This window comes from Mycetomoellerius zeteki, unplaced genomic scaffold (assembly GCF_001594055.1).
Source record: "Mycetomoellerius zeteki isolate Tzet28-1 unplaced genomic scaffold, Tzet1.0 scaffold1123, whole genome shotgun sequence".
In the NCBI taxonomy this organism is placed as follows: domain Eukaryota; kingdom Metazoa; phylum Arthropoda; class Insecta; order Hymenoptera; family Formicidae; genus Mycetomoellerius; species Mycetomoellerius zeteki.
This window is the reverse complement of record NW_017256044.1, coordinates 29,061-53,813: the sequence shown is the minus strand read 5'-3', so window position 1 is coordinate 53,813 and position 24,753 is coordinate 29,061. Positions and strand designations below refer to the sequence as shown.

General features: G+C 29.6%; 4 protein-coding genes and 1 pseudogene across 4 annotated transcripts; all 5 read left to right on the top strand.

The window, feature by feature from the left end:
- The first annotated feature begins 6,288 nt into the window (after positions 1-6,288).
- Positions 6,289-7,401, top strand: LOC108727017 (putative gustatory receptor 28b). Its single transcript, XM_018454907.1, has 3 exons — positions 6,289-6,981; positions 7,159-7,245; positions 7,306-7,401. The coding sequence occupies exons 1-3, from the start codon at positions 6,289-6,291 to the stop codon at positions 7,399-7,401; spliced, it is 876 nt and encodes a 291-aa protein (XP_018310409.1).
- Positions 7,402-9,966: 2,565 nt separating this feature from the next.
- LOC108727010 (putative gustatory receptor 28b) lies at positions 9,967-11,107 on the top strand. Its single transcript, XM_018454899.1, has 4 exons — positions 9,967-10,045; positions 10,211-10,665; positions 10,823-10,909; positions 10,991-11,107. The coding sequence occupies exons 1-4, from the start codon at positions 9,967-9,969 to the stop codon at positions 11,105-11,107; spliced, it is 738 nt and encodes a 245-aa protein (XP_018310401.1).
- Positions 11,108-12,482: 1,375 nt separating this feature from the next.
- LOC108727003 (putative gustatory receptor 28b) lies at positions 12,483-13,641 on the top strand (annotated as a pseudogene).
- Positions 13,642-14,890: 1,249 nt separating this feature from the next.
- On the top strand, positions 14,891-16,303 carry LOC108726995 (putative gustatory receptor 28a). The gene is made up of 3 exons (XM_018454875.1): positions 14,891-15,919; positions 16,055-16,141; positions 16,208-16,303. Exons 1-3 carry the CDS (start codon positions 14,891-14,893, stop codon positions 16,301-16,303), a joined length of 1,212 nt encoding a protein of 403 aa, XP_018310377.1.
- Positions 16,304-17,783: 1,480 nt separating this feature from the next.
- LOC108726989 (gustatory receptor for bitter taste 66a-like) lies at positions 17,784-24,232 on the top strand. Its single transcript, XM_018454862.1, has 4 exons — positions 17,784-18,506; positions 18,633-18,719; positions 18,790-18,891; positions 24,215-24,232. The coding sequence occupies exons 1-4, from the start codon at positions 17,784-17,786 to the stop codon at positions 24,230-24,232; spliced, it is 930 nt and encodes a 309-aa protein (XP_018310364.1).
- Positions 24,233-24,753: the final 521 nt, after the last annotated feature.

Below are 24,753 nucleotides of genomic sequence, written 5' to 3'. Positions count from 1 at the left end.
GACATCCATATAAACGATTTCCCTTCGTATCTTGTTATGTACTGCGCCTTAGTATTTGGCGTCTTTATAATGATCATTTCGATAATTCTAACTGGTCCGCGAACACGCTTGTTCCAGACTATATTAAAGATTTCTTCAAGATTACCATCGGAATCATATCAGAAGCTATCTAGATTAATTCACGCTAAGGACATCATCGGTTTTCTTTTAGTTGGGATCATATTGTTATATACTTCCAGGCTGCAAATAATGATCTTATTTCCAAACTATATTCATCTAATTACATATCAGATGGATATGTTGTATATGAATTGCGTTTGTGTATTAAAAGCGTGTTTTAAAGGAATCAATGACAATCTGGCAAATATGCAAACATTCATAGCTACAAACAATGAATCACATTTTCTTAGACCGATCTATTACAAGCAGAGAAATCTACTGCTGGTCATGGAACTCAAGATCCTGAAAAAACAACATCTAACGATCAGCGATGCAGTAAAAATGTTGAACATGATCTTTAGTTTGCAGCTTCTTGCTACAATAGGCATGACTTTTTCTCATATCTCTTTGTTTTTATATAACTACATACTATTGTGGGAATTGCCAACGGACACTTTAACGAAATCACTTCATATGTGTTTTCTATTATACATGGCACACTTTTTTGTAAAAATTGTATTGATAGTGTGGGCCTGCGAGACGTGTAAAAATCAAGCTCAACAGATCAGTACTTCCATTTATGATGCATTTAACAGCACTACCGATGAGCAAGTAAAAGATGAGGTAGTATAATAAAATGCTGAAATTTTATATCACTTTTATGTTGTCTCAATATGCCTCATACAACAAAACATTTTTGATATCATATCTGCTAGATTTTTCAATTCTAAACTTCACTATTTTACGATTGCAGTTACAATTATTTTCCTTGCAAATACTTCATTGTAATAATACATTTTCCGCGAAAGGTGTCACTATAGACGCGAAATTTCTCGCTCGGGTGAGTGAATTGTCGCATTTTTTATTAATTATATAATAACTTATTTTAAAAATTAGTAACTTTTATAAGATGTATAAATTATTTTTTCAACCTTTCTTTTAGATAATCGGTAGCATTGCCACGTACGTGATGATAATGCTTCAATTCAAGTTTACTTCATGCAAAAAAAGAGATGGAAGTAAATAATATTATGAAAGTAAATCTATAACTATAAGAAGAAATATTAAACAAACAAATGTGTTATTAAAAACTTGGTTATTATACAATAAATTATTTTTCATGTAAATAATCTTGACGTTGTATATTTGCATTTAAATACATGTAAATACATACCTATATATGCACAGAATGGAAATATTTTGAAAATCTTATTCCAAGCTATATAACATTGAATTAGATTGTAAAGTTTAAATACATACATAATGAATGTATAATATCATACATAACAAATTAATACCACAAATATAAGTCTATAAATTACATTCTGTACAATAAATATATTATATAATAATTTTTCGACTATTGGTCCTTATTTTCATAATCAATGAAAATTAAATATTAATAAATAAATATTAATACATCCGTATAGCTTACAATATTATTTATTCTACATACGTAAAGATAAACTATAATTTAAAATCCCGTCTCAGAAAACATATTATTCATTTTGTCATTTCATATAAATTCATATCTGTTTTAATATAATTATTTTCATAACTATAAGAGTATAGAGTATTATTCATAAAGTTGTAATATAATCATACATATTAAAGTTCATTTAACAAATTATGTCAATTTTTTTCAATTAGTTCAAATATTTTGGAAGAGATATTGCATTCCATTACTATTATTTATCAACGGTTAAATAAAATTTCTTGAAATATTATTACAGTGGTTTACTATTATCACATTATCACAATGATAATTCTCATTTCCTTTACTGACAGTGACATAAATATTGAATGACTTGGAATTTATATAACATGAAATTATACCTGCTAATAACGTATTAATTTCCGAATTATTTATGTAGACAAACGCAAATAAATTCATCCTAATCATAGGATATATACACAAAATATTTTTAAGCCTTTGCAAATTTTATTTTTTATAATTATTTTCCAATACCTTCAATAAATCCCTTTGTTATAATTTTTAACAAAACTTTAAAATTTGTTTCTATAGCATGCAATGAAAAATTATTTTTCAACTATTAGGTTTTTTGCAAAGCTAAATACGGTTCTTGTATTATAATTAGGTTTTTCAATACAACATTTGTTACACGTATACTGAAATAAAGATGCAACTGTTAATCTTCATATAAATAATATATTTTAATAGAACATTAAAATGTCCATTATTAATCAACCATTATTAATAGATGTTTTTAAAATAATTTAAAATTATTGATTCAAGTGGATAGCAAGTCTACACTTTGTACTCGTACAAACATATCATGTGCATATATAGGGTGTTTCAGAAATAATTGGCCAAACTTTAAGAGTATATTCCACTCATTGTAAGGATGAAAAAAGTCATATAAACATGGGTTCAGAAACGCTTCCTTTCCTAGTTATAAACATTTCTTATTTGTTTGTATGTATTTACGTCGGACGACATGCCTCGCTTCGATGTTTCATGAATTGTACTTCTATTCACCTTCTAAAGTAAACAAAAAGTTATTAGATAGGTCTGTATGGAATTGAAATCAGTCTTTATTTAAGAATTTAGGAGTGAAGATAGTATTCATCAGCATGGCAGCTTATTCTAACATCGAATTGACAGATATCTATTGTCTACATGTATGGGCGAGCAAATGAAAACTGCAAAGAAGCTCAACGTCGCTATCAACAAATCTTTCCCCAAAGACGATCATTTCCATCAATTTCTGTAATGAAAAAATAGATATAAATAAATAATAAATGTTTATAACTTGGAAAGGATTCGTTTCCGAATTCATGTTTATATGACTTTTTTTCATCCTTACAATGAGTGGAATATGCTCTTAAAGTTTGGCCAACCATTTCTGAAACACCATGTATAATTTAAGTGTGCTATAACACTCACTCCGCAATTACTGCAATCCATCTTCGGAGATATAATTTCTGATATCGAAGAACACCATTACTTTAGGACTAACAAAAGAATTCCATTAGCTATGTCTTTCTACATAACGCAGGATTTGATCGCAGTATTAAACTTAAATTCGTCGAGATGGTACGTAGAGACTAAATCAGTTTACATAATTGTTATGAAGATACAAACTTGAAGATTACATTTAGAAAAGAAAATTTAGTAAATATGTTAATTTTGTTAAAGTGTATATAATAATAGGCTGCAGTTTACGATATTGACTGTTATTCTCTATAAATTTTTGCCAATCATATTCAAAAATCCGACCATACATCAAGAGCAAAATGTGGAAAAGTCAACGATTGTTTCGCGCCATAGACTTTCAATCCTTAATGTATCCCTGTTTCACCATTTGCCGCATTCTTGGAATGTTTCCATACAAGATGAATACTCCGAACTTCAAATTTTCAAAACCATACTACATCATGTCAACTATGGTTGTCTGTGTTTGCTTCTTAAATTAACACTTGTTTATAGTACTATGATCTCTATTTCAACACAAAATTTTGAAGGAATAATCACAGGAATTTCACATATCATTTATTTAGTGTTAAACAATTTTATAGTAATCGTCACGATTACGAACGTCTTAAGGGGTTCGCAAATGCGCTTGCTACAGACTATGTCAGAAATCTCTCAGGAACTATCCTCGGAGTCATACCAGAAAATGTCCAGATTAATACACGCCAAAGACATTTTCAGTGTAATCTTCTTAATCATACAAACATGCAGATTTATTTATAACAAACAACTATTTCAATTGGACTATTTCACCATGTTCACAGGAGTGTTCTTATTGTATCTCTATATGCTGACATTTGAGATAATTATGTTGTACATAAATTGTGTTTGTGTATTAAAAGCTTGTTTCAAAAATATTAATGACAATCTGGCATACATGCAGAGACTAGTGGAAAATGATATAAAATCGTGTATTCCTAGGTTGATCTGTCACATACAAAAAAATCAAACTTTGCTATTAAAACTTAAGGTCCTAAAGATGTGGCATCTAAGGGTTAACGACACAGTGCAAATGCTGAACACAATCTTCGGTTTGCAACTTCTTGCTACTATAGTTACATTCTTTATTAATATTACTTTAGATATTTACTCTGAAGTAGTGCACTGGCAAAATGGAGTATTCCTTAGTTTCGATGTGCATTTTCATAACATATTTTCATCGTCAATAGCATATTATGTTGTAAAAATGATGCTACTTGTGTGGGTCTGTGAGACTGGCAAAAATCAAGCTCAAGAAATCAGCACCACAGTTCACGATTTACTTAACAATATCAAGGATGAGCAGATAAAAAACGAGGTAAATATGTAAGAAGGAGATTGTTTCAATATGTTATATACTTTTTATGCAGACACGGTTTTACAAAATTTATTGAAGTATAATTGTAATTAATTCTAATTCTAATTTAATTTCTTTGTTTTTATATATCACTATTTTGCGACTTTACGTTACAGTTGTCGCTGTTTTCTTTACAAATATTACATTGTAAAAATATATATTCGGTGAAAGGTTTGACTATAGATGCGACGCTTCTTGCAGCAGTAAGTAATCAATTATTTCTTATGAACGTTACAAAATATAAATTTTAGTTTTACTTTTAGATAGTGGGGAATATTACCACGTATTTACTAATCTTGATACAATTTTTAAACATGTCGCATTCTTGCGATAGAAAAACTGCGGTCAATATTATACGATCCAATTAAAAGGATTATACATAAAGCGAGATAATATTTCTAAATACAATATATAAAACACTATATTTTATCTTTGATAATAAAGTAAATTATACAATGTTTTATATTTTTATAGACCTTTTTCATTTATGTAATCAATTCAGCTTATAAATAGATATACAATATATAACAGTAGTCATAGTTTTACATAAAAAAAGTTGTTTTAAAAATGATTAAATTTTATTACATTTAAGATTAAAAATTATATCGGCACGCCGTTTGCAGAATTGGGTAATATGGATATACAATTCACACCGAAATATTTAAGCACTAAGGTTCCAACACATACAAAATACTCTGTTTTGTCATTGTTAATAAAATATAATACGCAATGACTTATATTTTCATAGAGATTTTTCGTCAATAATATATTATGTTTGTATATGTAATTGATTCAATAACTTCAAAATATGGATACACAATATGTAATAACCTTTTTAGTAAAAATTAGAATCTATTGCAAATTGACCATAATTAATAGGTGATATTTTAAAATTATAATTTATGTGGATATTGCAGTGTTTATGTTTCCTATGAGCACATATAACGATAGAAGGGCTTAATGTAATGGTGAGCTAATCGACATTAAAATAAAACGTTTGAGACAAATAGTAGGTCCTGCCATTCGCACATTTCCAGTAGACGTTCGATTGTGGGTTAGACTATTATTGCAACAAGCTTTTTAGTTTATTGAGTTATATGTTATAAGAATTATATATAATTTGTATTAATCCATCCCAAGAGTGATAAGTGTCGATCGAAGAACGCCATGGTTACTTTACGACTAACAAATGGTTTCTTTAGTTTTGTTTCTGTGCTGTACGCAGTATTTGCACGCAGTTTCAAACTTAAATTCATTGAGTATAGATAAGACGCATAAAATCACATCAGTTCATAGATTTCTTATGAAAAGACCGACTTAAAAATTACACTTAGAAAAAGAAATGTTCGCAATCACATCTAGTTACAATATATATGATTAATAATGTATATCTGATACAAATTGTTGCTGTTCTATAAATTCTTCTAATCGTGTTCGATTCGAAAGGATAATCGAAAAAATCAAAATGTGGAAAAGATGGTGGCTGTGTAACGCAACGGACTTTCAATCTTTAATGTATCCCTGTTTCATTTGGAGTCGCATTATCGGACAATTTCCGTACAAGCTCAATGCTTCGATTTTCGAGGCTTGGAAACGGTATTACATTCTATCAACCATCCTTATCTGCGTTTGCTGTGTTATAAACTTCGTACTTATTGACAGTATTATTAAATCAAAACTAAGTTATGGAAATGTCATTTGGAATATTCACGCTGTTGTATACTATATTCTCACCAGTTTTATAATGATCATTACGCATTTTCTGAGTGGTCCGCGAATGCGCTTGCTACAGACAATAATGGAGGTTTCTTCGAAATTACCTTCGAAATCATACCAAAAACTGTCCAGATTGATCCATGTTAAGGATATATTGGGTAATATCATCAGAATTGTACAATTTAGCGTAAATTTGTTTAAAATACTGGAGTTTGAAGGCAATTTTGTCATTATTCTGATTGGGATACCTACACTATACTCTACCATGTTGGTGCAACAAATAATTATGTTGTATATAAACTGCGTTTGTATATTAAAAGCATGTTTTAAGAGAATCAATGACAATCTGGTGCACATGCAAAAGTTTGTAATAAAAGATATGAAGCCACGTGTCTCCAATATAATACGGCATACGCAGAGAAATGAATTTTTGCTAACAGAACTTGGAATTTTGAAGAAGCAACATCTAATGATAAGTGACGCAGTGCAAATACTGAATATGGTTTTCAGTCTGCCACTCCTTGGTAATATAGTCTTGTCCATTTTCACTGTCACCTTTAGGTTGTATCTCCATGCAGTGCGTTGGCAAAATGGAGTGTTTATTGGATTGGATTGGCACTATGTTGATGTGCTTCTAACAACCATGATATATAACGTTTTAAAAATAATACTAATTGTGTGGGCTTGCGAGACGGGTAAAAATCAAGCCCAAAAAATCGGTACTACCGTTCACGATTTACTTAATAGTACCAATGATGAGAAAATTAAATACGAGGTAATAACATTATAAACGTTATCGATGTTTTTTAGAAATTATGTCGTATACTAACGTATCTTTTTAAACATCAAATTTACTGAGGTATATAGCTGAGTTTTTCAATTTCATGTTTACTTTCTTGAATTTAATTATTTTTTTCTAACATTTAACTATCATAATTTTCTGACATTGCAGTTGCAACTGTTTTCTTTACAAATATTACATCGTAAAAATACATTTTCGTTGAAAGGTTTGACAGTAGATGCGACGCTTCTTGCAGCAGTGAGTAATTAATTATTTGTTACAAATATTAAAATATATAAATTTTTATTTTACTTTTAGATAGTGGGGAATATTACCATGTACTTACTAATCTTGATACAATTCTTGAACATATCGTATTCTTGCGACAGAAAAACAGCTGTCAATGTTACATAATCTAGTTAGAAGTATATATAAAGTGAGATAAAAATGCTTTTAAATATATAAAAAAAATATTTCATCATTGTTGATATAATATAATATGCAATGTCTTATATTTTTGTAAAGATTTTTCGTTAATAATGTGTTATGTTCGTATAAGTAATAGATTCAAAAATTTTTCAATAGATAGATCTATATCACGCAATAGTACAGTTTAGTAAAAATTTAGGATCCTATTATAAACTGATTAGTATTAATGGACGATATCTTAAAGTTATGATTTATGTGGATATCGCAGTGTCTATGAGCACATATAATGACTGAAGGACTTATTGTAACAGTGTGTGTGTGAGCTAACCCATATTAAAAAAAAACCTTTGAGAGAAATAGTAGGTCCTGCCATTCGCACATTTCCAGTATCATACGTTCGATTGTCGGTTAGACCATTATTGTAACAAGCCTTTCAGTTTATTGAGTCATATGTTATAAGAATTATATATAATTTGTATTAATCCATCCCAAGAGTGATAAGTGCCGATCGAAGAACGCCATGGTTACTTCACGACTAATAAATAGTTTTTTTAGTTTTGTTTCTTTGCACGCAGCATTTGTTCGCAGTTCCAAACTTAAATCACTTAGAAAAAAAAACTCGCAATCGCATCTATTTTAAGATAAAGTGCATATGATTAATAATGCTGTACATCTGATATAAACTGTTATGTTCTATAAATTTTTCTAATCGTGTTCGATTTAAAAGACCAAGTATAATCGTGAAACTCAAAATGCGAAAAAGACGGTGCTTGTGTAACGCAACGGATTTTCCATCGTTAATGTATCCCTGTTTCATCTGAAGTCGCATTCTCGGACTATTTCCTATACAAATTCCTATAAAAATTCAACGCTTCGACTTTCGAGCTTTCGAGATTTCAAGCTATTGGTTCTCGAGATATCGTGTCAACTGTTTGGTCATTTCATTTTTTCAACGCTGCGCCTCTCAACTAATTTCTTGGAATTTTGGAATGAAAATATTACTGTAAACATTTTTTTCATATATTGACATGTGTATTAATAAATATGTCAAAAATTAGAACCGTGTGTCTTATAGTTTTCTTTAAAAAAAATTCTAAAAAAGGCCTTATTTTTAGTGTGATTTCACCAGAATTTAAAAAAAATTTTTTATTTAGGTTGTCAATTCAATTTATAAGTGATATACAGTATATAATAATACGTAATAGTTACGTGAATAAACTTTTATTGTGTTTAAGACTAAATTATTTCGGCACAGTTTGCACAATTGGATATGTAGGTATATAAAATTCATACTCAAATATTTAAGCACTAATTGTTAAGATCCAACTAGTACTGTGTAAACTTTTGTTACATACAAGGAGAATTTTTCAAATGTATAATATTTCACGAATTTTCATCAACTTTTGCGTGGTTATTTTGGGGCTCAAAAAGTAATCCCTGTAAAGCAGTAGATTACACTTTCGCGTAGTTTTTCAAGAAAATCGTGAGGTAACGACGATGGATTGTTTAATTTTATAATTTTTAATTAGAAACTTTAAAATTTGTTTCCGTAGTATATTTAATGAAAAATTATAAAATCATTCTTCAACTATTTGGCTTTTCGCAAAGTTAAATACGACTTTTTTATTATAATTCCGTTTTTCAATACAACATTTGTTACACATATACTGAAATAAAGATGCCACAGTTTCTATTTATATAAATAATGTATTTTAATAGAATTAATGTTCATTATTAATGAACCATTATTAATGGATGTCTTTAAATTATTGATTCAAGTGGATATGACAAGTCTATAATTTGTACTCATACAAATATGTCATGTGCATATATAATTTAAATACGTTATAATACTTACGTAGCGTTTGCTGCAATCCATCTTCGGAGATATAATTACTGATATTGAAGAACGCCATGGTTATTTCAGAACTGACAAATGATTCCTTTAGCTATGCCTTTCTACATGACGCAGTGTTTGAGCTCAGTTTTAAACTTAAATTCGTCGAGATAGTACGTAGAGACTGAATCAGTTACGTGTTGAACAAACAAACTTGAAGATTACATTTAGAAAAGAAACTTTAGAGTAATCATGTTTATATTGTTAAAGTGTATATAATATAGGCTGTAGTTCATGATATAGACTGTTATTCTCTAATAAATTTTTGTCAATCATATTCGGAAATCCGACGGTACATCAAGAGCAAAATGTGGAAAAGTCAACGGTTCTTTCACGCCATGGACTTCCAATCTTTAATGTATCCCTGTTTCACTATTTGGCGCATTCTTGGAATGTTTCCATACAAGATGAATGCTCCGACCTTCAAATTTTCAAAACCATACTACATCATGTCATCAACTATGGTGGTCTGTGTTTGCTGTGCTCTTAAGTTAACACTCGTTTATAGTACTATGATCTCTTTTTCAACACAAAATTTTGAAGGAATAATCACAGGAATTTCACATATCATTTATTTAGTGTTAAACAATTTTATAGTAATCGTCACGATTACGAACGTCTTAAGGGGTTCGCAAATGCGCTTGCTACAGACTATGTCAGAAATCTCTCAGGAACTATCCTCGGAGTCATACCAGAAAATGTCCAGATTAATCCACGCCAAAGATATTTTCGGTACAACCTACTTTATCCTACAAGAATGCATATATCTTTATAATAGAGAAATAGTTCAACTGAACTACTATTTCACCATCTTGATTGGAGTGTCCTCATTCTATCTCTATATACTGACATTTGAGATAATTATGTTGTATATAAATTGTGTTTGTGTATTAAAAGCCTGTTTCAAAAGTATTAATGACAATTTGGCTCACATGCAGAGATTAGTGGTAAATGATATAAAATCGTGTGTTCCCGGATTGATTTGTCACATACAAAAAGATCAAATTTTATTATTAAAACTTAAGGCCCTAAAGAAGTGGCATTTGAGGGCTAGTGACACAGTGCAAAAGCTGAACACAGTCTTCGGTTTGCAACTCCTTGCTACTATAGTTACATCCTTTACTAATGTCACTTTTGATATTTACTCTGATGTAGTGCGCTGGCATGATGGAATATTCGTTAGTTTTGATATGCATTTTCCTCACATGTTTTCATCACCAATAGCATATTATGTTGTAAAAATGACGCTACTTGTGTGGGCCTGTGAGACTGGCAAGAATCAAGCGCAAGAGATCAGCACTACAGTTCACGATCTACTTCACAATATCAATGATGAGCAGATAAAGAACGAGGTAAAATGAGAAAAGGAGATTGTTTTATTTATATATTATTCATTTTTTATACCGACAAGATTTTATTAAATTTATTGAAGTATAACTGTAATTAATTATAATTTTAATTTAATTTCTTTATTCTTATATTTAATTATTTTGCGACTTAACGTTACAGTTGCAGCTGTTTTCTTTGCAAATATTACATCACAAAAATACATTTTTGGCGAAAGGTTTTACTATAGATGCGGCGCTTCTTACAGCAGTAAGTAATCATTTATTATTTTAATTATTATACATCTATTTAACCGTTTAATTTTATTTATTTACACCTTTTAATGTTTAGATAATAGGTAAAATTACCACATACCTAATAATCATGCTACAATTTTTAAACATGTCGCATTCTTGCGACAGAAAAACAGCAGTCAATGTTATTCAATCTAATTACAAACATACATAAAGTGAGGTAAAAGTGTTTTTAAATATATAATATACTGTATTGTTATTGTTAATAAAATATAATATGCCATGTCTTATATTTTTATAGAGATTTTTCGTTAGTAACGTATTATGTTCGTACATTTAATTGATTAAAAAATAATAAGAATCTTATTAAACTGTATGTGGATAGACAATCAGTAAAAAAATAAGAGTTAAAGGCTTATAATGATCGAAACTTGATCTTTGATGTTTAAACAATTCAATGTGGAATATATGTGTGTGTGTATATATATATATATACTCTATATGTACGTACGCATATACACATAATTGTAGTCACTTTCGAATTGCGCGCCGAAAAGTTTGTCGGACTTAAAAACGCAACTAAACTACTGAAATAATATCATAATTAAATTTTGATGCTTGAAAGGATCTATTAAAGACATCTTAATATGTTGGAAATGATTGTTTCAAAGACTTCAATAGGTGGATCCACAGTATGTAAGTCATTTTAATAAAAATTGCAGTATCTATATTCTACATGAGCACGTATAATGATTGAACGGCTTATTGTAACAGTGAACTAATCCACCTGTAACAGTAACTAATCCACCTTTAAAAAAAGAACCTTTGAGACAAGTAATAAGGCCTGCCATTCGTATATTTCCAGTAACGCACGTTCAGTAGTGGATTAGCCCATTATTGCAATAAGCCTGTTAGTTTATTGAGTCATAAGTTGTAAGAATTACATATCATTTGTATTAATCTATCCCAATAGTGGTAAGTGCCGATCGAAAACGCCATGGTTACTTCATGGCTAACAAATGGTTTCTTTAGTTTTATTTTTTTGCTGCATGCAATATTTGCCCGCAGTTCCAAACTTAAATTCATTGAGTATAGATAAGAAATCATATCAGTACATTCTTTTTATGAAGACACCAAGTTAAAACTTATACTTAAAGAAAAAAAACATTCGCAATCGCATCTATTTTAATACTAAAGTGCATATATATGATTAATAATGCTGTATGATACAAACTGTTATGTTCTCCTATAAATTTTTCTAATTATGTTCGATTCATAATGTCAAGGATAATCGCGAAAATCAAAATGCGGAAAAGATGGTGGTTGTGTTACGCAACGGACTTTCATTCCTTATATACCCCTGTTTCATCTGTAGTCGCATTCTGGGAATATTTCCGTACAAGTTCAACGTTTCGACTTTCGAGGTTTCGAAACCATATTATATCCTGTCAATCATCGTTATCTGCGTTTGTTGTGTTATAAATTTTGCACTAATTGACAATATTATTGAATCAAAACTAAATTATAGAAATTATGGAAATATTTGAACTATTCACGCTGTTATATACTATATTCTCACCAGTTTTATAATGATTATCACGCATTTCCTGAGTGATCCGCGAATGCGCTTGCTACAGACAATATTGGAGGTCTCTTCGAAATTACCCTTAAAATCGTACCAAAAACTGTCCAGATTGATCCACGTTAAGGATATATTGGGTAACATCATTAGAGTTGTGCAATTAAGCATACATTTGTCTAAAGTACTGGAGTTAGAAGACAATTTTTTCGCTATCCTAATGGGGGTACCTACAATATACTTTGGCCTGTTGGTATTACAAATAATTATGTTGTATATAAACTGCGTTTGTATATTAAAAGCTTGTTTTAAAAGAATCGATGACAATCTGATCCACATGCAAAAGATTGGAACAAATGATATGAAGCCACATATCTCCAATGTGATATGGCACACGCAGAGAAATTAATTTTTACTGATAGAACTCAGAATTTTGAAAAAGCAACATGTAATGATCAGCAACGCAATACAAATGCTGAATATGATCTACAGTCTGCAACTCCTTGCTATCGTAGTTCTGTCCTTTTTAATTGTCACCTTTGAGTTGTATTTCTATGCAGTGCATTGGCAAAATGGAGTTCTTATTGGACTGGATTGGCACTTTCTTGATGTGCTCGTAACATCATTGATATATAACGTTTTTCAAATAATACTAATTGTGTGGGCCTGCGAAACTAGTAAAAATCAAGTCCAAAAGATCGGTACAACCATTCACGATTTACTTAATAGTACCAATGATGAGAAAATCAAATATGAGGTAGTAACTTTATAAAGTTATATATATTTTTTTTTGTAATTATGTTGATGCTAACTCAATCTTTTTATACATCAAATCTATTGAAATATATAGTTGCATTTTTTAATTTCATGTTTTCATCCTTGTATTTAATTATTATGCTTTTTAACATTGCAGTTGCAACTGTTTTCTTTACAAATATTGCACCATAAAAATACATTTTCCGTGAAAGATTTCACTATAGATGCGACGCTTCTTGCAGCAGTAAGTAATCAATTATTTGTTATATTAGAATATATTATGTACATTTTTTGTTTTATTTTTAGATAATGGGGAATATTACCACGTATTTACTAATCTTGATACAATTTGTAAACATTTCGCATCGTGCAATAAAAGAACAGCGGTCAATATTTATACAGAATCTAATTAAAAGAATACATAAAATAGGATAAAAATGTTTTTAAATGTTCAAAATACTGTGTTTTATGTTTGTTCCTAAATTATAATTATACATTTTTTATATTTTTATAGAAGTTTTTCATTTATGTGATTAGTTCAACTTATAAATGGATATATAGGATGTAACTGAAATAATAATTGAAATAACGTCCACTAATCACACAGTGCTATTCTTAATAAAAAATTAAGTCGAAAAGTCCTCTACCATTTTCGCAATAGTTAATGAGATATTAATTTCTAAATATTGCCGAATAAATGGATGAAATCGATGTATAAGACAATTTTAAGATATCTTTCCGTGTTCTTTGTGAAATATTTTGAAGATTTTTCTTAAAGAACTCTTAAAGATGTGTTAAAGCTGTTTTATGTGTCGATTTTAGACATTTTGCTCATTAGATAACTAAAAAAAATATTGCGTAGATTGCAAAATGGTAGAGAACTTTTCGTCTCAGTTTTTTTATTAGGAATGGCACTATATGATTAGTGGGCGTTATTTCAGTTATATCCTTTATAGTATACTTATAATAGTATGTAATAATTTTATGTAAATACAATTTTATTATTTTTTTTGTTTGATATCTTCTTCTAATTTTAGGAAAATAATTAAAAAAATTTTAATAATGTGATTCTATAATTTTATATATTAATGCGTTTATATAAGAAAAAATAATTTATAAAAGAATTAATATTAAATATCAAAGTTATAATACAAAAATATTTGTACACTCTTAATGCGCAAAGAAAGAAAATATTACATTCTGAATTAAATAGTCATTAATGAATCTTTTGGGATTATTCGTGATAGGAATCATGCAAATATTGTTTCTAATGGTCTATGCTTCCTATTTCATACACTTTTACATAATTTGTTGAGTCATATGCTACATTTTTTAATGCAATGTGTTCCAAGAGATAAACGTCGATCGAAGAATGCTATGGTTACTTTACCACTAACAAATATTTTCAATAATTTTCTTCAGTATTGTATTTGACGCTACAGTTGCTTGTAGTTTTAAACTTAAACTCATCGAGGATAGATCGGATAAAAGTACAGTTTATACATTTATTATGAAGAAATGCAATTGATTAGAAAAGAAGCAATTACATTTCTATTAATATAGTGCATTGATTAATAATGGACTATCTATCACGATATAGACTGTTTCTCTCACAAATTTTTGTTACTCATGTTCAGTTCAAAAATACAAGGATACGCTAAGATGCGGAAAAAATGGCAACTGTTCCACGCTACGGACTTCCTATCTTTAATGCATCCCTGCTTCAGTTTCTGTCGTATTCTTGGAATATTTCCGTATAAGATCAACATTCTGACCTTCGAGGCATCAAAACCGTATTACATTATGTCGTCTGTGATTATTTGTATCTGCTGCATTTTAAATCTCGCATTGATTCACGATATTTTCATTTCTAAAGTAATGAACTTTGAAGATGTAATCGAAAGTTTGGAGACTTTGGCTTTCTACACGATCAGCGGTTTCGTTGTAAGCACCACGCATGTCTTGAGTGGTTCACGAATGCGCTTGCTACAAACCATTTTGGAAATCTCTTCGAAATTGCCTTCGGAATCATATCAGAAGTTATCCAGATTGATTCATGTCAAAGACATCTTGGGTAATATTTTGCTAATAGTGCAATCATCCATGTTTGTTTTTAACGTACAGACGTTTGAACTGACCTATTTAAATGTTCTGGATGTAATATTTATGATGTACTTGCAACTGATAATGTTTCAAATGACTATGTTGTATATAAATTGTCTTTGTGTATTAAAATCTTGTTTCAAAAGAATCAATGACAATTTAGTATACATGCAAAAGCTCCTGGTAAAAGATATAAAGCCACGTGTCTCCGGGATAATCTGGCACACGCAGAGAAATCAATTTTTATTGATAGAACTGAAGACCCTTAAAAAGCAGCATCTAATAATTAGCGAAACATTACAAATGATGAACATAACATTTAGCCCGCAACTTCTTGCTACTATAGTTATGTCTCTTATTGAAACCACTATTGAACTATACTTCTATGTAGTGCGCTGGAAAGATGGGGTATTCATTAGCTTAGAATGGCAGTTTTCTGGTATATTTTTAGCGACCACAGTATTTTATACTATGAAAATAACGCTACTTGTATGGGCTTGCGAAACCGGAAAGAATCAAGCTCAAAAGATCAGCACCACTATTCACGACGTACTTAATAGCACCAGCGACGAACAAATTAAAAATGAGGTAATAAAAACACAATTTTATTTAAATTTTTCTGGAAATGATAATATAATTTTTTTAATACTAAATCTATTTAAGTAAAATTGCACTTTTTAAAGTTGTTTTCTCCTTGCATTATTTTGTGATTTGACATTGCAGTTGCAGTTGTTTTCTTTACAAATTCTACATCGCAAGAATATATTTTCGATCAAAGCTTTCACTATGGATGCATCGCTTCTCACTGCAGTAAATAATCAATTATTTGTTTTAACTAATAAAATGTACATCTTTTATATGTTTTACTGTTTTCAGATGGTGAGCAGCATCACAACATATATGTTAATTATTATACAATTTTTTATCATGTCACATTCCTGTGATGAGAAATCTGTAATCTATACTACATGAGTAATTCAGATTATTTATAAAAGAGATACGAAATAAAACATTTTTATACTTATATAGAGATGATTTTATTATATTTATATACAATCGTTCATATATACATCTGTTCAATAAGAGCGTGACAGACACAATTTTCGACATATGTATGTATATGTCTTACATCGCGATCCAACAGATCAATAGTATTGGTTCATATAGCTTATTGCATTTGTTTAAGTAGAGTTAAAAGCCTTTTTTTGCAGCCGCTTCCTGCGATATTTTCTGCCGTTTCGGGTACATGCGAAGAGAAACATTTCAAATCATTTAGCGTACGCGGCACTCATCATTAAATATGTAGTTTTTTTAGAAAAAATCGAGTACTAACTAAAAAATTCTTTGTATAATACCTACGTCGCGTCGTAGAAGAAAAACCCTTTTATTTACGCGTTTCAAAAATTCTTTATATAAACACAACCTCTAGAAATAAATGCCTTAAACGGTCTAGCTAGATCTTAAATGCTTGTATGAGTCTGCGTTAATTTATAAACTATGTATATGATCCTTTAAAATGCGCGCCGAAATGATTTTTTGGTCTGGAAACGCAAACTCTACTAAACACAGTAATATCATGAGATAAATTGACTAGCAATTCAAAAATTTAATGCTTTTTCGCATCTTAGAATGATCTTAATCATATTGAGTGACATATTAAAACCTGTAAGTAATTAATTCTTATTGCGAGAAGTATTAGATTATGGAGGCCGTAGTAATATTCTTCGCAATAATTGGAATATGAATAATTGGCATAAACTCTTTATATAAATATTGTAAGAGTGAGAAATGACGATCGAAGAACGCCATGGTTACTTCCTTACTAACAAAGGCTTCTTCAGCTTTGTCTCTTTGCTACACGTAGAATTTACTGGCAGTTTTAAATTAAAACTCAACGAGTGTATATATAAAATGAAGAATCCACATCATAGTTAATACAATCATTGCAGAGAGAGAGAGAGAGACGAACTTAAGTATTACATTTAGCCAAAAAGCTATTATGTCGGTGTTAATTCTAATAACTCAGTGTATTAATACAGTGTATTGACTAATATTTAAGATATAGATTGTGATACAGAGACTGTTACTCTCCTAAAATTTCTATTAATTGTGTTCAGTTCAAAAATTCAAAGGGAATATGAAAAAAAAATGGCAGCTGTTGCACGCCACGGATTTTCAATCATTAATGTATCCTTGTTTCTTTTATTGTGGTATTCTTGGAATATTTCCATACAAGATCAATACTTCGAATTTCGAAGTTTCAAAACCACGCTGTATTTTGTCGATTGTGATTATCTGCGTTTCCCTCGTTTTATGCCTGTTGGTCAACCACGGTATTATAATTTCTAAAATAATTACCTTTGGAAACATAATTAGAAACCTTCAGGCTGTCTGTTTCTTTACATTGAGTGGTTTGATAACGATATTGACGCACATTTTAAGTAATCCACGAATGCGCTTACTACAGAAAATTTGGGAAATCTCTTCAAAACTTTTACCGTCAGAAACATATCAGAAGTTATCCAGATTGATCCATACCAAGGACGTCTTGAGTGTCATCTTGACAGTAGCGCAAGAATATATGTATTTCTCTAAAATTCGATTACTTGAAACAAATCATTGGATTGTTAACTGCCTAATCACAGCATTTATAACATATTTGCTTCAGCTGGAGTTTCATATCAATATGTTGTATGTAAATTGTGTTTGTGTATTAAAAGCCTGTTTCAAAAAAATCAACGACGATCTGAATTACATGCAGAGACTTATGACAAACGACATGAAATCATCTGTTCCTAGTTTAATTTGCTCAACGCAGAGAAATCAAATTTTTTTAATAGAACTGAAAACTTTGATGAAACAACATCTAATGATTAACGAAATTGTGCGACTGCTAAATATAATCTTCAGCTTACAACTTCTTGCAACTGTAATCGTGACCTTTGTTGAAATTACTTGTGAATTGTATCATTACATAGTGCACTGGCAAGGCGAGGTAATCATTACTTTTGATCGGAATTTTCTTGATACGTTTTTAACATCCATGACGCATTATGTTATGAAAGTAATTCTAATTGTATGGGCCTGCGAGACCGGCAAGAATCAAACCCGAGAGATCGGCATTACCATTTACGATGTACTTAATAGCACAAGAGATAAGCAAATCAAAGGCGAGGTAATTTTTTTAAATATATGTAATGTTTATTAACACTATATTTTGTAACTATTAAATCTACTAAAATTCTGTTTGGTAACACTATCTTATTCGTTCTTGTATTTAATTGTTTTGCAACTGTTGCAGTTGCAACTCTTTTCTTTACAAATATTGCATTGCAAAAATACATTTTTGACGAAAGGTCTCGCTATGGACGCGACACTTCTCGCAGCAGTAAGTATTCAATTTGTTGCTTTAATTAATAAAAGATATATCGTTTATATTTTAAATTATTGTTTTTCAGATGGTGGGTGGCATCACGACATACATGTTAATTTTGATACAATTTCTAATTGCGGCACATTCTTGTGATGAGAAATCTGGAATTAATATTACAAATAATTCAGTTATATAAAATGAGATATACATATAATACAAAAGAGACTTTTTTATATTTACGTACAATCGTATATACACATATGCATACATATATTTAAATAAAATGTTCTACTATATCTATATTAATACTAAGGTAAATATAAATCGCTATTGCATCTTTTGACTTTTGTTGAACTATAAGGAGGGATTGACGTGCAGTAACATGTAGTTTATGGATTACAACAAACATGTAGCTCAAAAGATAAGCACCACTACGCGACGTACTTAATAGCACCAACGACGAACAAATTAAAAATGAGATAATAAAAACACAATTTTATTTAATTTTTTCTAAAAATGATACATAATTTTTAAAATATTACATCTACTTAAGTATAACTGTACTTTTCAATTTTGTTCCTTGCATTATTTTGCGATTTGAGGTTGCAGTTGCAATTGTTTTCTTAAGAAATTCTTTCTTCACACCATGGCCCAACGGATCAATAGCATTGGATCATATCGCTTTGCACTTGTTTATAAACGCCTTTTTTTGCAGTCACTTCCTGCGGAAATTTCCGCCGTTTCAGGTACGGTCAGAGCTAAAAGGGTTGTAACACTTTTTTTTTCGATGGGTTTCGGAATGCAGCTTGCTCACCGAGCGATTGGTTCTTATTCATGAATCGTCTTGCATAATATGTAATTTATAAAATATCAACAATTAAACAACATATAAAATATCGATAAATCTGTCAACAATTCCATTATCGAAAATATTTTTTTAATAATATATAATAAGATTAATTCTAATCAATATAATAGCATTGTTATTGCATTGTCCCCAATATATGTATTAATAATTATTTTATTCACCTTATACTTTTCGTATTACTATTAATATTGTTCAAAACATAAGTCTTCAAACATACAATTAAAAAATAAGTTTAATTTAATACATTTTAATAAATTGCTCAAATTAACTTCTAATTACGTTTAACTGTACAATAAGCGTAAAATAAATGAAAATTATATTAAAAGATGTAAACAGCAAACAATATTAAATCACCATTTTGTAGTACAAAAATATCTTCAAAATTATACTTTAAAATAATCTATTACGTATGTATTGTGTACAATATGGAAAATAAAATTAATTATCGGTTTTTTATAATTATTATTAATGCATCTAGTAATTTAAATACTATTTGATCTACGCAAATATTGTGCACTTTCTACTTTGTGTATACAACGGTTGATATGTTATTGACGTACTGAAACAATTACATATAATTATAATATATACAATGCTATATTCTAAGAGTGATAAACGGCGACTGAAAAATGTTATTATTTACTTCAAAATTAACGAATAATCTCTGAGATGTGTCTTCCTACTCCATATTTTAATTCATCATATTGTGTAATATTATAATATCTTAAAGAGAGTTATTGATTCATACGTTTTGATATCACACATTATGATTTCGAATTATTATATGTTAAATTATTATTGAAGAAGAACCTGTAATATCGAAACATTAATTCTTGTTTTTGATGTTTATAATAAATATACTAAAATTTATTTATAATTTCCGTTTTGAGCTTGATCGTCGATCGTTTTTTTATAGTTTTGTTTGGATCTTACACATTTTATGTGTAATATTGTATTTTATATGTATGTACACATATAATTTGCGAGTCACGTAATGTAACAATTTTGCGGAATCCTTTTTCTATTCCATTTCAAAATTAAGAAGTGCCGATCGAAAAACGCCATGGTTACTTCACTACTAACAAACGGTTTCTTCAATTTTATCTCTCTGCTATACGCAGCACGTTTGCAGTTTTTATTTGAAACTCATCGAGTTTAGGTAACACGTGGATCAGTTTACATATCTGTTACGAACAAATTGATTTGAAGATTACATTAAAAATAGAAACTTTCGAAACTTTATTTATATTAACTCTGAAATATATTGATGAATAACATTTGATTAGAGATTGTTATTTTCCCAAGAATTTTTAATAATCGCGTTCAATTCGACAATTCAAAGATATATCAAAGAAAAAAAATTTGGAAACGATATTGGCTGTTCCACGCCACGGACTTTCAATCTTTAATGTATCCCTGTTTCACTTTTTGCCGTATTCTTGGAATATTTCCGTATAAGATCAACGCTTCGACTTTTAAAATTTCAAAACGGTACTTCATCCTGTTAACCATGATTATCTGCGCTTGCAGCATTTCTGATCTACTAATCATTCACGACTGTATTTTTAAATCTAATCATATTAGGCATCTACTAAAACTCTATAAATTGTCTGTTAACTTGCGTGCAATGGTTACGTAATGATCATCACGCATGTCTTAAGCGGTCCGGGAATGCGCTTGTTACAGACTATTTCGAAGATATCTTCGAAATTACCCCAGAGTCTTATTAAAAGTTATCCAAATTAATTCATATCAAGGACATCTTTGATACATTGTTAGAAGGGGAAATAAGTATTTATTCTTTTAGAAATGACATGCTTAAACTAAATTATAAAAACTTCCTCATCGTGCTCAGTGCATATTTAACTCTACTGGAATTTGAGATAAATATGTTATATATAAATTGTGTATTAAAAGTATGTTTTAAGAGACTCAACGAAATTATGGCACATTTGCAAAAATTCGTAGTAGAATCGTATGTACTTAGGCTAATCTGTCACATACAGAGAAATCAACGTTTGTTAATACAACTCAAAATTCTGCAAAAGGAGTATCTAATGATTAGTGACACAGTGTTGATTATAATCTTCAGTCTGCAACTTCATGCTACTATAGTCATGACCTTTTCTGATATCATTTTTGAAGTTTATTATTATTGTATGTAGTGTTGGCAAGATGGGATGCACATTACTTTTGATATGCACTTTCATGATATGTTTTTAATATCGATATATATCGAATAACGTTTAATATTTTAAGAATAATGCTAATTGAGTCTGTGAGACTGGCAAGAAACAGGCTCAAGAGAGCCTTGTTCGGCACCACCATTCATGATGTACTGAATAGCGTCAGCAACGAGCAAATTAAGAACGAGGTAATAAAAATTCAATTATATAGGTACATGTATATATTTTTTGCTAAGAATCTAATATACGTTACAGTAATTCTTAAAAACATTAAATTTACTAAAATATGATGATTATATTTTTCAATTGTATGTTTTCCTTCTTGTATTTAATTACATTGAAATCTAATATTGCAGTTGCAGTTGTTTTCTTTACAAATACTATATTGCAAAAATACGTTTTCGACAAAAGGTCTCACTGTAGATGCGACGCTTCTCGCAACAGTAAGTAATCAACTATTTACTTTAATTAAAAAACATATATTGTTCATGTATATATTTTTAATTATTGATTGCAGATGGGGTGGGTGGCATCATGACGTACATGTTAATTTTGATACAATTTTTGATCGCATCACATTCTTGTGATGGAATCAGTACTACAAATAATTCAGTTATATAAATTAATATATACATATAATAAAAAAAAGTAGATTCTTTTTTATTTATGTGTGTGCATACTTATATAATCACTCGTACGTATATACATACGAGATAAATACGTTTTAGAAATGACCTTCTACTATATCTATATTAATATTAAGTTGAAAATAAATCGCTACTGCGTCATTGTATTTGTGCTAAAATATAAAAAGAAACTGTCATCCTGCATTAACATGTAATTTATAAATTTCGACAAACTTCTTAAGAATTTCATTATCAAAAATATGTAGATTAATTTTAATCTGGAGATATAATTTTAATTAAAACATGTATAATGGCATTAATATTGTATTCTCATCAATTTATTAACAGTTTTTTGTTCCCTTTGTGTTTTCCATATCAATGTTTTTCAAAGCATATATAACGCAACTTAATAGTTTTTAAACACACAATATTATAAAAACGTAAATTGAGTTTCTTTCGTCACATTTTAATAAAAATTGGCGAAAATAATTTATAATTATATTTAACTGTACAATACTTGTAAAATAAGTGAAAATTATATTTTTATCAACATAAAAGTATCAATTAACATTGATACATTAAAATTTAAGTTAAAATTTATGTTATGTTTTTTTATCTCTTTCTCTCTCTTCAGTAAAAAAATTCGTAACTCCAAAACTGTTCAGAATCGAACATATGTTTATTAGAAATTTTCGCCTTTTTTATGTGCTGCAGCCACTGCAGCAATTTTGGCACTATGCTGGCAGAATGCTGTTTGTAAATATTAAATAAAATGTGGAAAATGAAATTAATTATTATTATAATCATTATTAACGGATATAATAATTTAAAAACTATTCGATCTATGTACAGTCGGTCAGAAAAAAAAATACAGAAAAGTTGCAATACTTTTTTTCGATGAGTTTCGAAATGCCGCCTACTCACCGAGCGATTCTTATTTGTGAATCCATGAATAAGAATCAATCGCTCGGTGAACAAACTGCATTCCGAAACCCATCGAAAAAAAGTGCTGCAACCTTTCTGTGACCAACTGTACACTTCTTTTTTGTATGTGCAAAAATTTATTATATTATAACAATTACACATAATCATATTATACAATACATTAAGGATAATAAATAGCGACAGAAAAATGTTACAATAATCTAATTCAAAATTAAATAATTCCTGTGAGACATGTCTTGTTATTCTATAGATACAGAAATTCTTTTTTAAAGGAGTAGTTATGATAAATGCCATTTTTGACATCCCCACAAATTCAAACAAAACTAAGGTGAAAATATATACTCGTACTTCCATATCTGCCTCAATTGCCAAATTGAGGCCGAATATTCCCTGTAAAACATTCAAATTTAAAATGTAGTGATTCATAAAAACGAGGTTTCGGAATCATATTCTTCTGGGGAATTATGAAGCTAATATGAATTTAGGGGAGGGGGACAAAAATGATCCTTATCGCAAGCAACCCCTCCTTTAAGCTTACTATGTATAAATCGACAATAACAAATACATATTAGAATCTATTAACATTTCTAATACTGCTTGAATGTAGCAAAAATAATTTTATTATTATAACAGAACGATAATATTAGAATGAGTTGAAAAAGTTTGAACACGATTTTAACAATTCGTCACGGTAAAAATTCAAAATTTGTACTGTATGGTCGATTAATATTAAAGTTAATTGTGATTATTATGTCTTGACACCACTTGACTCGAAATTAAAAGTGTGCGATGTTTTTTTGACCAAAAAATTGACAAAGGTATTATTATGAAATCTGATACGCATGCTTTTAATAAATCCGAATTAATAATTTTTTGCATTTACAGAGCAAGAGGAAGAGATAAAGAGAGAAAATACGAAACTAAAAAGTCGTTAATATGATAAAAGTTTTAGAATTACTGTTCATACAAATGTTACACAATGTACAGGGTCCGGCAAAATGATCTCCCACATTTTGCACCGCTACTGTGCCCGAATCATTGAAGAGAGGGGGAGCTTAGCGTAGTCGGTTGGTAGCTCACGCCTTGCCATTTCAGTTGTCGTCATGAATTGGACGGGTGAGCATCGTGCCTTCGTTATCGAAACATTTTTGAAAAGTAACGAATCTGTGATTACGACGCAAAGAACTTTTCGTACTCACTTCGCGCTTGGTAGACATGCTCCAGTTCCAGATCGCAAAACAATACTGTTGTGGGTTTCAAATTTTAGAGCTACAGGTTCAGCCTTAAAAAGAATACAGCCTTAAAAAGAAATTACAGGAATATCGCCTCAAATTACTGCTCGAGTGATGGAAACTTTCAGAAATCAGCTTCGAATGTGTATCGAAAAAAATGGTCGCCACTTGGACTCTGTAATTTTCAAAACT

What these genes read in the sequence shown, in the direction of transcription:
- LOC108726989 (XM_018454862.1), top strand. Translation starts at nt 17,784, where the DNA reads ATGCGCTTACTACAGAAAATTTGGGAAATCTCTTCAAAACTTTTACCG. An exon ending in ATAAGCAAATCAAAGGCGAG is followed by an intron (nt 18,507 to 18,632) that starts GTAATTTTTTTA and finishes CAACTGTTGCAG; the next exon opens with TTGCAACTCTTTTCTTTACA. An exon ending in ACGCGACACTTCTCGCAGCA is followed by an intron (nt 18,720 to 18,789) that starts GTAAGTATTCAA and finishes ATTGTTTTTCAG; the next exon opens with ATGGTGGGTGGCATCACGAC.
- LOC108726995 (XM_018454875.1), top strand. Translation starts at nt 14,891, where the DNA reads ATGCGGAAAAAATGGCAACTGTTCCACGCTACGGACTTCCTATCTTTA. An exon ending in ACGAACAAATTAAAAATGAG is followed by an intron (nt 15,920 to 16,054) that starts GTAATAAAAACA and finishes TTGACATTGCAG; the next exon opens with TTGCAGTTGTTTTCTTTACA. An exon ending in ATGCATCGCTTCTCACTGCA is followed by an intron (nt 16,142 to 16,207) that starts GTAAATAATCAA and finishes TACTGTTTTCAG; the next exon opens with ATGGTGAGCAGCATCACAAC.
- LOC108727010 (XM_018454899.1), top strand. Translation starts at nt 9,967, where the DNA reads ATGTCAGAAATCTCTCAGGAACTATCCTCGGAGTCATACCAGAAAATG. An exon ending in CCACGCCAAAGATATTTTCG is followed by an intron (nt 10,046 to 10,210) that starts GTACAACCTACT and finishes GTGTATTAAAAG; the next exon opens with CCTGTTTCAAAAGTATTAAT. An exon ending in ATGAGCAGATAAAGAACGAG is followed by an intron (nt 10,666 to 10,822) that starts GTAAAATGAGAA and finishes TTAACGTTACAG; the next exon opens with TTGCAGCTGTTTTCTTTGCA.
- LOC108727017 (XM_018454907.1), top strand. Translation starts at nt 6,289, where the DNA reads ATGGAGGTTTCTTCGAAATTACCTTCGAAATCATACCAAAAACTGTCC. An exon ending in ATGAGAAAATTAAATACGAG is followed by an intron (nt 6,982 to 7,158) that starts GTAATAACATTA and finishes CTGACATTGCAG; the next exon opens with TTGCAACTGTTTTCTTTACA. An exon ending in ATGCGACGCTTCTTGCAGCA is followed by an intron (nt 7,246 to 7,305) that starts GTGAGTAATTAA and finishes TTTTACTTTTAG; the next exon opens with ATAGTGGGGAATATTACCAT.